The sequence below is a fragment of the Bombus bifarius genome, unplaced genomic scaffold (genome assembly GCF_011952205.1).
Source record: "Bombus bifarius isolate JDL3187 unplaced genomic scaffold, Bbif_JDL3187 scf7180000009243, whole genome shotgun sequence".
NCBI lineage: Eukaryota > Metazoa > Arthropoda > Insecta > Hymenoptera > Apidae > Bombus > Bombus bifarius.
In genome coordinates, this window is record NW_022884989.1 from 3,500,884 (window position 1) to 3,520,892 (window position 20,009).

The window sequence follows — 20,009 nt, forward strand, 5'->3', positions numbered from 1 at the left end:
ACCACAGAATTGAAACGTGCGTGCCTTTGTCAGTTTATCTTAAAATGGGGCCGGTGGACGTTCTTCTTGAAATTACTCGAAACGACTGTGAAGACGAACGCGATGAAACGTGGCAGAACGCGGTAATATAAATAATTCGGTCACATGTTTCGGCTTCAAATTATACTCTTGTATCACGATTTTTATAAACTAATATTCAATGTCTACAAAAATTTTTGCACACCTACACATACATTTATTATGGAACTTACATACTAACTAATTAAATCCAAATATATCGAACTTTTTATTTAGTAATACTTTAAGGTTACAAAAGTTTGATACTATGAAAATAAAAACAGCACTTGATAAAGAATACTTTATTGTAAAATAAGGAACTGTGAAAATACTTTTTGTAGCTATTCTATACTATTGCGAATTTAAATAATTATTTACACATGCCAGTTTTCTAAAATTTTAATTCTATTGTCTTCTAATTTTACCTAATTTTATATTAAAAGAAAAAAGAAGAGTTATCGAATACCTTGAAGGAATAACTTATGAAAAAAATTGTAACCATGTGCATTTTAATTAATGTTTAGTTACCCTAGTAGATACATATGAAAGATGTGAAAGAAGGTTGGTGTATGAAGTGGAATGGAAAAAGATAGCTGTTTTGCCAGGAAATGTATAGCAACCACAGGCAAACAAATTTTCTTCGACGAGCTGAATTCCACGAACAGATAAATGGCAATGGGATCCGTGCGATGGTTTCGATTCAGAATTTAAAGAATTTCGAGAGATTCCTCACTGCCTCGAACGCAGCGAACACGTTTTGTTAAGCCGCGAACGGGGACATACGATGCATGATACAGCTTTCAATGCATCAGGGATCAATCCACGCTTGCATAGGTACGCATAGTGCGTATTTAATTTCCGCGTTCAACCTACTGATCGTGGAAAAAATTAAACAAATTAATCAGAAGCTATCTTATTTCGTTTCACTTAGAAGATTCTCATATTTTCATTATAAAATACGAGATATTAATATGTTATCGAGGGATAAGGATGAACATAAAATAAGGAATTGTTATACCAAATTTAACTTGATTTAGTTTAGGGCTATTACTTGAAACAAAAACTTGAAGGTCTTTCTGTACATATTTATATGTTTCAAAGTACAGGAAATGTATTTTAAAAATCTATATTATAACGAAAGTAAGAATAAATTTTCTTATAATGTAATTAGTTAAATTTATGAGGAAGCATTACTTATATAGTAATCGTAATATAGTAATAGTAAATGCAAAGAGAGAGTAAATAATCCTGAAAAAGATAATTGACCATACGAGATCGGTCTAAATATTTATTGTTCAATGAGACTTTTCGTACAGTACACGGATTGTCCTTGGTAACAGGTTCTACTGCATGTGGATGTTAGATGACCATTCACATCAGACCCTGAAACGGTGCTAATTGGCCTGTTGCGAAGGGTAATGTGCGAAAGCTCTCGTAACACTCCTCACACCGCCCTAAGCCAGACTTACTTCCGGTTGTGCTTCGATATAAAGGCAAAGATTAAGTTGCCTTCATTCCTTACAATATTTTTACGGTATTTATTTTTTTGTAAAATATAATTACGCTATGCGTTCGTATATTAAATTTTATTTTGGATTTTATTACAAACTGTTCCGAGTTTTGAAATAAATATTAATTCATACAAAATATACAATTTGTTTAAGCAGGATAAAACTATACAAATTTACTATACTGATTCAGTATACTTTCAAATAGTTACAAAAATTTCATATTTTTATTATGGAAACGAAATGTTCACGTAAAAAGCACAGAGTTTCGAGAAAATGCACTGCTTGGTTTTCTTTTTCATATAATAATAGCACTCTATTTTGCGATCGACGAGAAATAAGCTCAACTTATATGAACCTCAAACCATACAATGGACTGGGTCAAGGTACAACGATTTTAACCAGATGCTTGGAATTCCCAAATGACGATAATCCCTCCGTATTTCAGGGATACCTTCTACCTCATAGGCAGACGTTATGATTAAACCATTGACTTCTTCTCATTGATTCACTCCTTAATCTAAATTCTCTTCAAATGAATTTCATTTATCGTGACGTCAACACACAATAAACTTGCTTGATGATGGTTAAAGTTTCTGCTCAAAACACGGTATTACTTAAAATTTAAAATCATTAGTGTTCGACAACACTTGGCCGAATAAGATTTGAAAAGAATCGGGTGAAGGATTAAACTATGAAAGTAAAGAATAACGATTTCAAATCGATGATCTCCAATTGAGAATGAGAAAAAGGGAGAGAGAGGTGAAGGCCAGCCCAAAGTCCAGAAGGGTGCTTCGCCTCGTGGGCAAGTACCCCAAATTTAAATCGTCGCTTCCACGACGACACCAGTGAATCTCCTCTGGGCGATGGCGAGAGAATTCGAAGAGGCAGGGTGAAAAGAGGGAACGAGAGGGAGGACTCGGGGGAAACAATTTACCCGAAATTCGCCTCGTCGCGTTTGGCGACTGGATACACTCTTATTTGTCCCCTCGGCAATCTGTCGACTCCGAACGCTCAACCCCTTCTCCTCGTTTCCTCTTGGTTCTCCACCTCCTTTCCAGCAACCCCTTCAATCCCCACCAACGCCATTCTTCTCTATTTCCCACCTCTTCTCGCGAAGCGCGAAACCGCGAAACCTCACGGGAATTTTAAACACCGGTGATTCGTCGGTGTTCTTTAGCGTTACTCCTGTCTTTTTCTTTCTTACACACACGTATATACATACATATAAACGTTTCTTTATTTTCCCCCTTTTTTCATCTCTCTCTTCGTCTTTTTTCTTCCTCAACTTCTTTCCCCATTTTTTGTGCTTCTTTTTTACCATATCTTCTGCCTAGGCTTTTTCGTTCATTTCGCAAGTACACCTCCTTCCTTCCTATCCGTTGACTGGAACACTTTCTGCGCAGACGACGACGAGCCATCGTTGCTGAGACACCCGTGCGCTTCCCATGGTGATAATGCGGAAACATTCAAATCTGGCGCAGCTTTTCTTCCTTGACACGCGAAAATCGTGGTCGGAGCTAGCGGAGCGACGATGATGTTGTCTTTGTAGAAGGGGACCGCCTCGACGTTAACGCGCCCCTCTGACAAGGTCGAAGGGTTCTTCACTGGGGTACTTACGCACTGGTAATCTTATAACGAACGCGGCCTGTGAATTAATCCGTTGGTTAGGATTGGCCATAGGGTCTCTGAATAGTGACTGACACATCATCGTCAATCGATATTTCAGTCGTGAATTTTTAATTTTTGACTCTTCAATAGAATATTTTCTTTTTTTTTGGAATATAAATTATTAATTATTTTAACGTGAAATTTGAGAATTTTAAAACCTGAAATATTATCCTATAGTATTTAATTTTATAATTTTTGCATCTTAGAACTTTCGTTCATGTCTGCTTCCATTGAACGCTAATGATCGAATATCGCTTATTTATTTCACCAAATAATTTTGTTCATTAATAATTCGAACACCACTTTCATTTCAATCGCATTCATTTTTGATAATAAGCAAAAATAATCGTCCAAATAATTCTTAAATTTCTTCATCATTGCCCCTGAATTTTACCCTAATTAATCTTCCAATTTTGCCAAACAACTTTGGAGATTACCGAAACTCCTTTTCACCCTCCCTCCCCCCTATTGATACACGACGAAGCTTCATGCTTCGAATTCACAATCGTTCCAACGGAACGCGGGTCTATCTACTGTTGTAAGTACATAGACTACGATGTGACACGGAAGAAAGAAGAAAGACGAACACAAGAAGGAGAAGAAAGAAAAAGACGAAAGGCAGAGACAAAGGAAGAAAAAAGTAAGAACATCGGCGAGGGACAAACGAGGATAGCGGCCGGTTAAGTCCGAAACACGGTCAACGTTCCATCAAATCGAAATTCATCTAACGGGAGAAGGGCATAAATACAGCCGTGTTGTTGCGCATCTGCTTTCGCGAAAGAACGGAACGGTTAGGAAAAGGGCGAGAGATGAGGAATCACTCGAATCGGCGGGAGCTCACGGCGGGGCGTGTAATATTCCCGGGAAGTAAAGCTCCCGAGAATTTCAAGACCCCTCCCCCACCGTCAACCCCCTGTGTCCGTCTCCCTGTGGCCCCTCTACAACTACCCATCCCATCCTTCCTTTCTCCCCCTTCTACCCCCCCCCGTGCGAACGTATCCTCGTGCTCGCAGCAGGCAGTACCAACCACCCCACCGACTACGAGAAAGGATGCAAATAACTGGTGATAACAACAGATAGCTGTGCCGGTACGGCTGACTCTATATCTGTGTCGGTGTACCACTACGCGGTGGCGGTTTAGGTTTCGGGGGCGAAGGGAGATCGAGGAAAAGAGCGTGGCAGGGTGGTAGAAGGGGGAGGGGATGACTGAGGGTGGTCGGCGCGGAGAGGCGCGCAAAGAGGACGAGTAACGGAGATAGAGGGAGATAGGAAGATACGATGGAAGATGAAGAGAGTACACAGAGGGTGGTCGACGGTGGGAGTGAAGAGGCCGGCAGAAATCGTAGAGTAGCGAGAGTCAGAGAAGAGATGGCTTCGGCTGCGAGGGTAGAGGGAGTAAGAGGTGGCGGTGGAGGTGGAGAAGGAGGAGGGGTGACAACAGAAACCGGGTAGAAGGTAGCGAGATAGGGAGGGTTGGTCTCTCTGTTGGATGTGGAGAAGGGTGCAAAGAGAGTAGATAGACAGAGAGGAATGGATAAAATGAGGGAAATGAACGAACGAAGGGTAGAGAGAAAGGACTGAAACGAGTCAGCTTACTGGAGAAACGAGAAAGCGAGAAAAAGATAGAGACGGAGATAGAAACACGGTGAAAAGGGGGTAAGGGCGAAGGTGGAAAAGAGAAAAGCTACGTGACTGTATAGTAGCGGTCCGAGGAAAGCGGCGATACGGAGGGTGACGCGAGGGGAGCATTCGAAGGGTGTGTAGACGGGTGTGGAGAGCGAAGGAGAGGAGGAAGCGGAGGGACGTCACTCGCTGTCGCATCGAGCGCGAGCGATGAGTGGCGCGCGCTCGCTCGTCTTTTGTTTGCGATACGATGCGACTGCCAGGCCTCGTGACAGCGGTGATGGGCGGCGGGGGTGGTTCGTGGAGGAAAGGGATCACGGCGAGGAGGTGGGTCGGGGGCGTTGGAGGCGACGGCAGAGCGAGAGGGAGAGCCGACGGTGGTGTGCGACCGCGAGGATGAGCAAGAGGGCGCGGGGAGAGGGTAGGAGAACTGAGCTGGGTACCGGGTGAGAATCACAGAGGTACGCTACACTTAACGCGACCCATGCGTACATATGTTACATGGATGAGCGTACGTATATGAGCGTCGATACGTGCACGTAAATTTCTACTGCCGGCTTGTTCGGTGTATTGGGGCCTTGTTGTCAGCAGGTTGCCGGATGCACATCCACCTACGGATCTCTCTGCTCTTCTCTGCTCCACTCTTCTGCTCTACTCCGCTTTGCTTTGCCCGCGAGTAACGCACCGCTGTTGTATATGTATATATACATTTGTATGTACATACGTGTGTGTATGATTGAGTATATGTGTCTATCGAATGTATCGGGACTAGCTATACATACGGTTGACGTACACGACGTTTTGGGGATAATCGTCTCTACTATCGTACGTGTACTATTGGATCAGACTTAGGTGAATGTTGTAGGGTCGTAAGAACGAGATGAGCAGAGGAGAGACAGAGACGAATGTACGGATAAAAGGGAGCGTTGAGCAATTTCAGATTTGCTTCCGACACGAGTTGGTATTTCGTTTAGCAAGTTATTGAATCAGCAGCGCGGGTTTCGCGTTAACGCTAATTAACAGGTTATCGATATTTCTTTAACGAAGAAATTTTTCTGCTGGATAAATTGCGGTGAATAGTAGCTGTTCTTCCTTTTGAAATTTTATATGATCCACAAATTGATAAAGACTAACAATAATTTATTCTTAGAGATCAATAAATGCTACGTAATAAACGTAGCAATATAATTTATTATTCTTATATTTCAACTTTTATATAAATTAATTGAATATTAATATCTTTTATAATATCACAAAGCATAATTCTATTCCCTTTTCATACTACTTTTTAATATTTTACCAACTTTTTTAAAATTCAATTAAAAATATATAAATGAATGGTAAATTAAACAATTATTCCATAATAAAAAAAAGTCAACAAAAGTCCATAATAAAAACAAGTCAAAGAAATACGTATGTCGTCCTATGAACAGTAGAGTCTGTTCATTACAGGAAACATCTACTGATCCCCGAGAATGTGTAGTTGTTTCACTGACTGGCCAAACATCCTACGCACGTGAATCCATACACAAGGTCGTAAACGATCATATCCAATAATAGGATTTCAACCAGCAATTTTTATGATAGGTATGACAGAAACGAATGCATCCTATCAGGCTGATTATTACGTAAAATCGTTATTACATTCGTTTGCTCTTGTAGCAATCATCAATGATTGAACGTATGCATGCACGCAAATGCTTCGCTTATCGAAGGCTTATTGTCAATATGGCTGTTTGCATGCAGAACAGTAGATACGCCACATCTGTATTTGTCTTTTCAGTATTTCAGATCCTCTCTATTAATTCCCATTTCGCGTCAACAATATTTGCGTTCTATTTTGAGGATGCACGTGTTCACGCGGCACGCGTGAAAGATACCACGTTTTCCATGAATTTCTCACGTGAGGATGTTGCCTTGCTCCATTCCCCTATTAGCTTTCTCTGTGATTGATATATAACCCTGCTACGAAGTCCTTAAGAGGTCTCGCGTCGAGTCTGGATTTATCGTGAATTTACGATAACAAGCAAATTTTCATTCAGGTAAACAAGGATATTTTTCATAACTATTCTTATACCTATCTATAAAAAAGAATAAAGCGTTAATAACTCAAGTTTACAGATATTTCTCTACAATGAAATATTCCAATGCAGGTTTCTAACTTTCTTTTAAAGATTTTACATTTCTCGAATGTTCAGAGATTTCAAAACATGTTTCCAAAATATTTTAATAAAGTTTAAAATTAAAGAAGTTATAAAGATTTTTCACCGTCACAGTTTATGTGAAAATCTGTATGGATTTTTTACAGAGTATCCTTTAGAATAACGACGACGCGACGATTCACGATATGCCATAAATTACTGAACCGATTGATTTGAACTTTGGCGTACGTGCTGAGAATATCTCTATATCTCTTACTACTTTTGGATCAATATTTTTAACACATCTTTGCGGTTTGCAGAAGTTTCATGTGCTGCGTATTTAAATTAACCCACGAACACTACCATGGTTGTTCATGAAAAGTGAGTTTTTTACCAATTATCGTTTTGTAATAATACCATCGGAATATCGTGATGTTATTTGTAAAACAATTACAAACAATAATTTGTCTACTTTTCATTTAATCTTGAATAATAATAAAATATGTAATTGTTTGAGCTTACCGATACAAATCACTGAAATAAAAGAAAGCAATGAAAATAAATTCTAAGTGTTACATTGAAATCTTGCTACAATTTTGAAAAAATTATTCTGACAATACACGCTAAGCAATGATTCCTACGATATTAATGATAAGAAATTAAAATCTTTCTGAAACAGTTCAATTATCAATAAATATACATACCTGCAAAATTACTATGTCGCTGTAAATGTATCATTTAAATAGAACAGCTGTTTAATTTTTTCCAAGCGTAAAAGCGATACGGACTAAACGATTAAACTTAGTCAGGGCTTACGTTACAAAGTTTATCGGCAAGGGATTCTGTGTCCTTAATTGCACCACGTTCCGCGGCGAAACATTTTTGTTTCGCGACAGTGAGCGAGCAACGCCGCGGAAGCGCGACCGATGTTTTATTGTGACAAGGCTCAAGTGCGAGGTGTTCGGTGCACGGGAGGAAATATACAACCGCGAGCTTTAAAGTGCACCGATGCACCGCGCTCGAGAATTTCCGTGGATATAGAACGCGCACGGTTCGTAGGAGTAGACGCGCCAACGCGACCACGTATTATTACGTAAGCATTCGATACTAAAGAATGCCGTGCACCAACCGTCGCGGTATTTTATTAAACGTTTCTCTATTTTAAATGGAAAAACGCGAATTTCTACCTTTGATAGAGAGGAACTGTTATGCTAAGAATAGGATAGGCGAAAAACATTTTAAATGGGAAGAAATTTGCGTGATTGTTGTTTAAATGTATATTGCATTGAAATTATTTTATAAATGGTCACTTAGAAATAACTAGTGCAGAAATGTTATATTAAATCTGTAGCATAGAATTTTGGAAAGTAAATTTATTTATGTGTTTTAAGTAATTCTATTTGAAGATTTCAAAATCCTCATTGGCAAACGCTTATCAATTTTTGCAATTTTTTGAGATCAAAATGAATTCCGGTGATTATCCGAATGAAAATCAAATTAAAATTTTGTCAAGATATTGTTTCAAAAGGTAAGCGAAGAAAAATCAGAACGAAAGAAAATGTTCGAAAAGAGTTGATATTTTCCGTCATCCTCGTTTAATTAAAAACATATAATCATATTAAATGATGTAATTATATATTATCAACTAGTCTTGCATAGAAACGCTTTATTCTCAGCTAGTAGGTACATATGTTTGTTTTAAAATGTATATGTAAAGTATTCGAATCATTTGCCCGGAAGAATATCGGGAAGAAAATGGGAAACCTGGCCGAAAATAACGGTTTGGTGATACGAAGAGGAGGCGAAGTAAGTTCGAGATGACAGAGTGGGGTCAGAGGATAACTCGGGTCTCGACCGGAGCTGCTTTTGACACGAATACGTTTATGCGATCACTTGGCCTCTCGTTTCTCATGTTAAGGCTCTGTCCACACCGACACGGATCACTTATCGGTTATTTTATTTCAGGAAGAACGCGTCGCCGAGCTTCTTTGTAACTGAAGAAAAAAGATTTTCACCCGCTGATATTCTAAAGGGATATTTCAGCTGGGTCGCGAAATTTCCTTTTTTCCGTTTTTCCTCGTCTTCGCTCGCGCTTACTTGGATACGTCTGAATCTATAATGCTTTTGATATCAAGCTTTAGTCGGTTGGTATAATCGAGTCGCTTCGCGGTGAAATAAAAAAAGAAAAGACGGGGGAGGAAAAAGACAGAAGAGAAAAAGAGAGAAAATGAAATCCGCTGACGACAGAGCTTGGTTTTTAAGTGAATCGCATCTGTAAACGCGACGTCGCGTAACACGAGTGCGCGAAACACCGCGAACCTATTAGCGCGTGAAATGGAGCGACTTGAAAGAAACGAATTCTATCCTCATCGAGGACGACGGTAATCTACGTAATCGCAGACACGCTTCAAAGCGTTCAACTTAATCCGAGATGCAGGAATTTTCTCGACTACTAGCGCGTAATTAATTCGCGAGCAGCATCAATTAAATCGCGACTCACCGATGTCGCGAGTGCATACTTCTACAAATCGGTAGGACAAGAAAGGAAAGGCTTACTCTACCTCGGCCAACGTCCATTATATTAATACATCGGTATCGATTCTGTCATTTAAAATCAACGATTCAAATGGAAGCCTGCAGCGTGTCTTCGTATAATTACGAGCGGCGTAAAACAACGGCGACGGACGCGCGGATTCGGCTTTGATATCGGCGCAAATTAAAAATATCATTGTGATATCACCGCCAACTTCGAGGAACATGAAAAAAGCGTGACGTACAAAATTTGTCCCTGTGTAATTGCGATAAAAGTATATTTATATATTTACATATATACACGTATATATGTGTATGCGGCAGAGTAAATTAACGTTTCGCGTGTAGCACCTTGCCAACGCTACGCTATAAAAGAAACCAGTGCAAATGGGTTAAGGACGAGATACTTTTCACGAAAATCGCAACACGCTCGTGTAGTTCTTTTCTTGCCCGTTGACGCGTTTACTACTCAGCCCACCCATCCGGCGACTTCCGGTGACATGATGACGAGTATAACTCCCGGGCCATACGACGCATTAAACGCGAGGACAATTAAATGGCCCCTTCGCTGATTCCCGCTGGTAACTTATTCCCAAAGTTTCCAAACTTGGTCGCGCAAACAACTTTAATTAAATATCTACCAGCGATGCCTGCGCGTGTTCGTCGATGAACCACAGACGAAGAAGGAAGAGCTGGAAACAAACGAAAAGAAACGATCGTCGAGCGAAGAACAAGAGGAAACGAAGAAAAGAAGATAAAGTTAAAAAGGAGAAAGATTTACGGAGAAGCGATAGAGAAAAGCGAAAAAGCGAGAGAAGTAAACGTGAATACCTAATAATGTAATACTAGGCTAATTCTCTTTAGAAGATTCGGAATCGCGGTTTTCGTTAATGAAAATGAATAATGAACAGGGTAGATAATCATACCGCATTCGATGTACACAACCACCCCCAACCACGCCATTTTCTAATTGAGTCCATCATCGTATTGGCATACCACGGTTTTCGTTAATTATAATGAATCGCGAGTCCCAGGAACGCCTGTATTAGGGTAAATACAAGACTGGCTATTTTTGTTACGTGGAATCGAATTACCGCTACGTTTCTGTAGACAAGAGATCACTGCGATATCAGAAAACCGTTGTGATGAAACATAACGAGAAAACTTGTCACGACTTACCCTCGGCCATAAAGAACGTGATTTATATTCGTACGTGTAAATTATGTAAATCCTGAATTTTTTAGAATACTGCTTGAAGATACAGTTATTTGTCTGATTGCTTTTTAGTGTGTCGATTTGATTAATTGTATGAATTGTAGACTGTAGTAAAATATTGACATTATCTGTATATATGATGTTTATTATGTTGATTAATTTAATTGAAGTAATCACTAATTAAGTTAAAATGTGAAAAATGTAATCAGCAATAATAGTATGCCAACTATTTAACCATTAAAAAATAAATTGTTTTTAATTTAATCTTTATGTATTTTCGACCAATCGCGGGGAGACGCAATCGCGAGGAGAGACGTCAACGGGAGTCGTAAATTTCCGTTACGATTATAATAATCGACACCACGAGTTGATCGATCCCCTGATTTCAGTTAGTATAACACTGTGATTCACAGGGTTATAAGGTTTTTATTTCCAACACTTAAGTTACACCGTTGAGTAAGTATAAATCGTAGATGACAACTTGTCGCACGAAGATAAGATATATATGCACAATAGAGCAAGGCTCTTACAGTTGAATTTAGTATGTTAGTGGACGTAGTACTAGAGGATACTTAACTTAATAGAGGAAGTGAATGTTCGGTAATCCCGAGAACCGACTTAGATAGATGATGTGAGTTAGACTATGTAGAATAAGTAGAGTTGACTTTTCTAGCGGTGTAGAAGAAGTAAGGTAAAGTGACGATGCTATGTCGGAGGAAAGCTAGCGATGGGTGTGTCTAGCGCACGGGACCATCGGATTTGTTCATGACATTTTTGGTCAGGAAAATGAGGGCAGTATACATTGCTTCTGATTGGATAAACGAAGGTTGGTGGACTAGGAAGGGTCTTAGCCGCCCTCGATAGAAAGTTGCTAGTAGGAAGCATCGTACCTGAGAAAAACTAACTTTCCTTTGTCAAGCCGTAGTAGACAATAGTCTTTAGAAAATAATTTGGAAAAAAGATATTTGTTCTGTCTGAAGGACCTTAGCTAGCAAATTACTGGGATTTATGATGGGTCCTTAAGACTATTGAGGGTACGCAGTAAGGATGAGCGGACATCTGGTTCCCGTCTGGCCCGCGGTGTATGACCTGGTCTAGGTAGAGGGTCGCCCGACGTAACACTTTAATAAATTCAAAGAAGGCGTATAATTTGAGATCTCAGAATCTAAGCATAGATACGTAAACATCCACAGTTTATTTATGATAATCGCATCGACACCGGCCAATCTTCGTAATCAACGTTCGTCATCAATCCGCCACTCTTGAAATCATTTCGATCTTGACTGGAAGCATCAGCGTGGAGTGGGTCGGGAACGAAAAATCTCTCTCTTTAGGAAAATTATCCACGGTTCGGGGGAGCGCGATCCAGTCGAAAAGCACCATTGATACGAAAACGAGTATCGACTTTGACTGTCCACCGACTCTCACCTTTGCCAGTGCGTTCCTTTTAATCTATCCGCGTGATGCAACGGACTGCAACGTTCTTCTGCCTCCGAGGGCTTTCGGATAGCAGTAGAGGAAGAGAAAATGAGAGGGAGGGAAGAAGGAGAGGAAAAAGAAGAGAAGATGTATGCGGAATCGCGCGCGTCGAGTACGTGGAACGCATTACACGATCATCGCGTACGGAAAGCCCAGATCAATTACATAATGGCGCGACTGAAACGGATGCTCTTCAACCACCGCCCCGAGCCCCCTTAGCCCCGTCCCACCCCAAAGCGTCCCTGCGCTCCTGGCACAGCCCCTTTCGCAAAGTGACTATAGAACAAAGGGTTGAGCCTCTTCTCTGCGGGCGCAGTAATTATTATGCTCTTTGACGATCCCTCTGTCTGTCAACGGTAACGCCAACGGAATCGATACTTCTAAAACTTTAATCGTTTCACGTATGAGTGACATGCTTTCGCGTTAAGCCGCATGTAAAAATATTTCACGTCCGCAGCCGAGCCTCGGGGGAGACGAGGAGGTGTCGAGAAGGGTACCATCTGTGTCGATGATTTTCCTTTCATCTGAATCGATGACTCGGTGGAGTAAAAACTTTATAGATCGGTAGATATAGGGAAATGTTTCGATTTAACGGTAAGATGTTTGGTTTGACTGAGTGTGTCGTGCGAAGATTTCAGGTTGAGGGATTAATAATCGTCTAAAGGATTAACAATCGATAACGAGTTCTTCTTATTTAAGAAGAATGTACTTAAAATATCTTATTGAATATTGAATTGAATATCGAAGATTTTGCAACCCATACACCGAGCCACCTTAAACTTTACAAACACTCACCTCAGTAAAGAAATAAATCAATCAAATTCGAAGATGGTATCTCACTGGGGGTAGCCATCCACATGTTATATTATTATACCACTAAGCTATAATATTTTACCAAATGTTCTACTGGACAAATTGTAAAATTCAAATAAATAAAAAAAAAACCTTAAACTTTAGGCCATTAAGAACAGTGTATAGGTTCCAAGGACCTTGACCCATTGTATGGATTTCAACAACTTCCACAGTCCCCATAGTTGATTATATGGTTCTAATGTATGCCATATTGCTTAAATATTAAATATTATATTATTATTATAGTAAATATATTTAATTTAATTCTTAAACGATTAACATTAGTTTGGGATCTGTTTCGTGTGGTATAAATAATCGTCGTGGATTGATACGTACGATTGATTACGAAAAAGTCATGTTAACTATGAGAAATTGTGAAAATCGTATATCCATAAAAAAATGTGTAGAAAATATTCTGCAACCACCTTAGAGGAATGTTATTCTTTTCTTCAAGAAAGGTATATTCTGTCCCATTAATTTACAACCAATTCAATGATTTAGATAAATATGAGTATAAAGAATATTAAACCTGCAGACATGTTTGTCAACTTATTAGATAAACTTTCAGTCTTTCCAATTTTCGAATTTTGAACATTTAGCACTATATTCTACAAGAACTACTAAAAGATATTCGATATTACTTCAAAGACGAACAGAAATAAATACATTCGATCAAAATACAACGAAACGCAGCACATAACAATTAAAAAATTTCTTATCGTGCCTATTACAGCGAATCAGACGTTGATAAAAGAACGAACAGATAAGAAATTGTTGACTCTATGTATATCAGTGATGGAGAGGGAATACAGAAGATAAACGGAGGATCATGATATTGCCGAGAGTTAGATACTTTCCTGGATCAGTAGTGAAAAATGATAGGGCGCGATCGAGCTGGCGTCGCTGGGATCTCATTATACCCCGTGGAAAGACGAGATCGTCTCCGTAGAACTTCTTTTTCGCCTGGAAGGAAGGAGGGCCTCCCGTTTCACGATACAGAAACGCTTTCCTCGTTAGTCTTAATTTTCTCTTGCGGCCCGACATAGGCGACGACACTTCATATCGCGAACGACAGTACATTCGTGGGAGCGTTAATGACACCGTGGAATACACGCGATGAATAAGATCGTAATAACGAGTGCCAACCGTTGTTCGCAACGGACCCCTTAATTTTCCTGCCTAATGTTTGGATTAATTTTCCGTTCGTCTTTTTCGCGCGCCGCGTATTTACTTTTGTTGAAATAAAACAAAGAATGTAGGCCGCTGTCTCCTATCTGAATATGAAAATCTCTTTTGCAGCTGTATCGTCACAGATTCTCTGTGTATACATACAATATGCATGATACACACTTTCCGGCGAATCACAATTATAATATATATAAGTATATGTATATAATTTTGTTTCAGCGGAATATCGTCACTGCCAAATACTCAATAGCATCCTGGATAATTTAAAATATTATTTTGTTACTTCTGCGGGGGATGAGCGTGTACATATAAAGCGCGCGCTCATATTGTTCCTTTCTGATTCTACATTAAAACTGTTTCACAGTATTTTGTTGTTCCATTTTTTGTTTGGAACATGCATGTAGACATTTTATTTTGATATTTGAAGTATACAAATTTCTGTTTTTCATAATAGATTCTTTATATATTTATCATCTTAAATGATCTTGTATAATAGATCGTTAAATTTGTGCGAACCAATAATTCCACTAAAACGTAGAACGATATAACATTAATCTTGTCATATTTTTAACACATTTTATTTTAATACCAATCAGTAAAGCTAAGTCAGGCAAGACTATTTTACATCCTTTTTTTTTTTTTAGAACTTAATATTTTCTGTAAAATGTCAAGTTCTTTAATAAGAGATATTACAGATCTTTGACCAGAACGTATCTAATGATACGAGGCGAAAAAGAACTGAAGGAAATGTCTGACTTTTCAAACGCGTTTCTGATGGCAGATATCGCGTATCACTACATACATACACGCATAATATGTACACAGACATATACCAGAGATGCTCTTGGCCCGAGCAAAATCTCAGCCCGCAGGAATGACAATAGACTGTCAGATAATGAATCCCCACTGTCACCCCCTTTACCATCTCACGTCCTAAAACCCACCCTTTGCCATGCTCTCTCTTTCTCTACCTGTCTTTTTCCCGCACGTATTTCCTTTCTCTCGGCAGCGACGGGTTCGAAACCATCAACTTTTACTTATCGAAGAACAAACTTTTTCACAACATCGATATCATAATGATAAATTAAACTGATCGAATCGACTACGAAATAATATTTGTCCAGCTAATTATTTATTATACCATTCTGAGTTTATATATCTCTAGTTTAGAATTTTAAATGAAGAAATTTAGTGAAAATTACTTACATTAAACTTACATCTTAAGCGTTTATTTTAAACTGCATAAAATATGAAAAGATAACGACTAATGTTTTGCTAATTCTATATTCTTGTTTAATTTAAAGATACAACATTGCGATATTGCTGTTAGGGCTAATTTTCTTATGTATAATAAATAATTAGTTTTCTCCTTTCGCTTATTTTATATTAGTATTTTTTCTTTTCTTTTTTTTTCATTTCTTGTAATACAACCAAATTAGAGTAAAAAGAGTCGTATCATTGCGTAAGCTAATAAACGATGTATGTAACTTTTACTTAGATCTCAGTTGTATCTCTCGCTAACTATACCCTTTATATTTTCCACCCTCTACTCTTGTAGCAAACAGGACTATGACCGAGTAGGCGAGGCGTCCACTTAACGCTAATGCCCCTTTTATTGGTCAAGATTCCAGTCAAAAGCTGAATAGACGCTCGAGTTATACTCCCAATTCAGTTTCCTCTAAAAATTGAACGAACAATTCATTATACCTGCTTGTAAATATTATATTCAATCCCATAAAATCTCATTTGGCAGCTAATATAATTTTTATATGCTAAACGATACAGATTAACTTATATTGAACAAATTGAAAATAAATTAAACTTGATTTTTCCATTTAAGCAAATATTTTTATATTTTTTTTTTATTATGATTGATCACGTTATTTATAGCTATTCCTTATATTGTTTTCAATTCAACATTTAAACATAATTAATATTCATTTCCGTTTATAATTCACATATTAAAAAATAAAAGAAAGAAATTCAGTCGTTTATCCGCTTACGATTAAGCCGATGGGTTCTTTTAATCTAAAGTATAATGCGTATTTAAATTTATCATGGTACATGCGAATTCTCTTCCATTTTTTCCTTCCTTCTTTTTTTACGTGAACTCGGAAACGAATGAAGCAAAGCCGGAAAAAAGAATTGGAACGTGAGGTGTAACATATCGAACTGAATGTTGAAGCCAGTGAGAGAGCGAGTCGAAAAAAAATTTTGCCTGGGCCTGGAATAACTCCAGGCAGAAAAAGTGAACAAAAAATTTCCATAAAAATGCACTCGTACGTATAATCCGGATAAAGCTTAGCATCGTGAGAGCAGCTATGTCACCAGTGGAAATGGCGAAAAAAACAGAATTGGTATGTGGAAATGACGGTAATCGAAGATTGTAAAAGGGCACATGAAGAAAATGTTATAGCATACAATAATTTTAAAGATATCTTCTTGAATAAAAAAAATATATATATAATTATAAAAATTTATGTTAAAAATAAAACATGTTAAAAAATTATCTTTAACAGGAATAGTATATTGTAGTACATATATTAATGACGTATGAACTAAAATATGTATGGGTTAATATCATATTAGAATGTTATTTTGTTAAATAAAATTTAAATCTAGAATAATTTTGTGAAAAAAATATATTTTCGTTACTTATTTTGATACATTCATGATAGTTTGTATATAAATATGGCTTATACATTTAGGACCTGAAATTCTTCTTTTATGTATATAATTTTGTTTCAGTCTCATAGAACAAAAGATTTGATCATTCCTTTTTTAATCTTTTGTCCACAAATGTTCGCACTGAATAAAATATTACTTCTAAATTGTATGTACAATATCAAAATATCTTAATTTCACTGATAGCTTTAACAAAATATTAAGGAAATTATTAACATCAACAAGAATGGTGTAGAATATATTTATTACAAAATACTTCAGATAATGTATACTCACTCACGTACGTTCGCACAAAATTTGGAAGATAACGACATTTGTTTATGTTGTCAAGTTGCAATATGAAAGTAGTGTTGCACTAGTTTCCCGTTTAAACTTGAGTGCAAAGTTATGTTCAACTACTATTGTGTAAGAAAGTTTGAATAAAAGAAGATATTCTTGTACCATATTATGAAAGAATGAAACTCAAATTACAAATGAAAATATGCACTTTAGAAAAATATAACCCTATTTTCATTGAGTGAACTTCTGTATGTTTGAAAAATACGTTACTTAAAAGATCGCTTTATATGCTTTAAAGTCAAATACGTGATACATTTTCATGAGATCTTAAGTTTTAATGATTACGCATCAGTCTTCAGACTGTTAACTGATTAGTCATTAGCAGTAAATTAAGCTTTATAGATCACAATGGTTTAGTACTTTACATTCAACAAAAATAGTCTGTAGTTTAGGCATTCTCATTAACGGGCCTCTTCTTATTCTAAAAAATAAATATAGTTTGTTAACACACAATTATATGTAATCAATTACATTAAATTTAATGACGTTCTAATAATTATCTTACAGTTTGTTTAGATGATTTGACATCTGTACTAGAAGTACGTGTTTTGGACCTCTCTTGTTCTAATTGTGCATGTAAGGATGCTACTTCGGACGTCAACTCATCTCGTATTTCCTGTAATTTTGCTACTTCAGCTAATACTGACGCTTTATCTTTCACTAGAAACAAACAAGAAAATTAATCATATTCACAATAATACTAGAACTATCAGTAAAGAACTATTAAGCCTACTTTCTCCATGAGATAGTATTTGATAAAGCTTTTTATTCCTTTCTTTAACTTGTGTTAATTCCTTTTTTAAGCTTTCTACTTGACTCCTTAATTCATTAATGATTTCGTCACGTTTTTCCACCTCTACCCTCAACTGAGCAGATGTAATATCATCATCGATTTTATTTAGTCTCGCCTTCAATATATCCTTTTCTTTTTCCTTTGTGATTTCTTCTTTTGTCTCCTTTTCAATTCTTTCAAAAAATTCTGTATCTAATTCTATAAATAAATTAACTAAATTAATCATTTTATATCTACTTAAGATTTAAAATATGGAATTATTTTACCTTTGGATTTAGTATCGCCATTTTCTGGAGGTAATACTGTATTTTGAGTAGTAGTAGTATTAATGGTAGTAGTTGTAGTAGAAGTATTTTCTAATCCCATATTGTTGAACTGCTCCAATGACATAGTAGCCTTTTTTGATTTTTTCCCTGATTTCTTATTTGACTCTTGCTCTTTTTCTGACTTGACTGCACTTACTAGCTGCTCTTCATAAGCCAGCTTTGACAGCAAGATGGCTTGATGTAATTCTTGCTCAAACGTTTCCTCGACAGCCTTAAGGAAATCACAATTGGACGTGATAACACACAACACTTATAAATATGTCACTACTGAAACAAAACCTTAGCTTTAACAATTTATATCTAAAACTAAACTATGATTTTCACACATATTAGTCAAGCCTGTGCTGTCCTTTATTACACACAATTGGTTGGGTGTCATTGTACCAATGTCCAGATAAAAACTTATTAAATTTATAACAAAAATTTCATTAAGCTAAAGACAAGTAAACAAAATACATTATAAAAAATTTATACATTACCATTGTATCTTTCTGTTTCCATTGTTCCCATTGTTGATTTTCATTGCTACTAGTTTTTTTCTTTTTTCCCTATAAATAAAGAAAAGGTGTAAAATGAGTAAAATATTTATTTTACAAATTTCTGAACATTATTATGATGATATTACGAACTAAATTATTCTATTAATTATAAATTGATTTGCTTCCTACATTTCAAAATATATTGAGATTCATTACATACACCACTAAAGGTCAAAATCAATATTGAAGTTCGTTTCAAAATACAAGGTCCCGCCACGACTTATAAATACTATGACGTTTACCGGGTAATCGAAAACAAAAAAAAAAAAACAAAAACTAAACGCACCATACCTTATTTTGTTTTTTCTTGTCATCCTTTTTTGGTTGCTGCTGTTGTTGTTTCGATTTGTCGGTTTTAGATTTTTGATTCGTCTTACCGGCAGTAACATTCTTCTGGGTTTTCTTCGGCTTACAATCATCATCATCAATGCTGAGTACTGCGAATCTTGATGGTACGGCGGTCGCCATTTCTGTGAACTCTGAATATACGTATTGATAACGAAAACTACAGAACTTCCGGTATCATTATAGTCATAAAACTTGTTATGTTCATTGGGTCTTGTGTTATTGCATCGTGTATCATGTAAAAAATGATATAACCTAGTACAAACGAACGACTTACATGCCTATACTTATCGCACACAAACGGATGTATAAGGAAAAATGAAGAACGATGTTAAGCTACCACATAAACCGGAAACGAATAGTAAACGTCATTGCGAACTTTCAGCGCCTCTAGCGGAAAATATTATGGAAATTACACTTACCCGCCCGGCGACACAGTAAGACCAACTGTAGAAGTAAAAATAAGAAAGTTGTATATTTCAAAGTTTCAAGAGTTTAAGGTACTTATACCTGAAAGAAAATAAATTTATTACTATTATATATCTCAAAGTACTTACATATTTAGTACCAAATATCACATTTGAATTGTTTTATACATACATACATGCTATAATCTTTTCCTTGATTTGTATTAAAGTTTTATTACTGTTTACCACAATATAACGATATATAGTAATTAAGAAACGTTATCGATGTTAAATAGTTTGCAACTTATT

General features: G+C 36.9%; 1 protein-coding gene and 1 long non-coding RNA gene across 4 annotated transcripts; both read right to left on the reverse strand.

Moving 5' to 3' along the window:
- Positions 1 to 9,732: 9,732 nt before the first annotated feature.
- LOC117214718 lies at positions 9,733 to 10,905 on the reverse strand. Its single transcript, XR_004488927.1, has 3 exons — positions 10,712 to 10,905; positions 10,459 to 10,636; positions 9,733 to 10,224 (listed from the first exon to the last, which is right to left on the reverse strand). It is a non-coding gene; the product is annotated as an uncharacterized LOC117214718 (long non-coding RNA).
- A 5,985-nt stretch (positions 10,906 to 16,890) lies between these two features.
- Positions 16,891 to 19,707, reverse strand: LOC117214717 (G kinase-anchoring protein 1-like). Of its 3 annotated transcripts, none has more exons than XM_033460991.1 (7): positions 19,571 to 19,707; positions 19,240 to 19,427; positions 18,889 to 18,957; positions 18,350 to 18,620; positions 18,024 to 18,281; positions 17,796 to 17,950; positions 16,891 to 17,711 (listed from the first exon to the last, which is right to left on the reverse strand). In XM_033460991.1, the coding sequence occupies exons 2-7, from the start codon at positions 19,414 to 19,416 to the stop codon at positions 17,679 to 17,681; spliced, it is 963 nt and encodes a 320-aa protein (XP_033316882.1). In that variant the 5' UTR covers positions 19,417 to 19,427; positions 19,571 to 19,707; the 3' UTR covers positions 16,891 to 17,678. The 3 variants fall into 3 exon arrangements, with proteins under 3 accessions (XP_033316882.1, XP_033316881.1, XP_033316883.1); XM_033460990.1 differs by having other exon boundaries at positions 19,240 to 19,430; positions 19,575 to 19,694; XM_033460992.1 differs by having other exon boundaries at positions 19,575 to 19,688.
- Positions 19,708 to 20,009: the final 302 nt, after the last annotated feature.

Excerpts from the sequence above, each read along its gene's own strand:
- LOC117214717 (XM_033460991.1), bottom strand. The coding sequence starts at position 19,416 with ATGGCGACCGCCGTACCATCAAGATTCGCAGTACTCAGCATTGATGAT. Across the intron at positions 18,621-18,888 it reads GGAAACAGAAAGATACAATG|GCTGTCGAGGAAACGTTTGA; the intron begins GTAATGTATAAA and ends GATTTCCTTAAG. Across the intron at positions 17,712-17,795 it reads TCAAATCATCTAAACAAACT|AATAAGAAGAGGCCCGTTAA; the intron begins GTAAGATAATTA and ends TTTATTTTTTAG.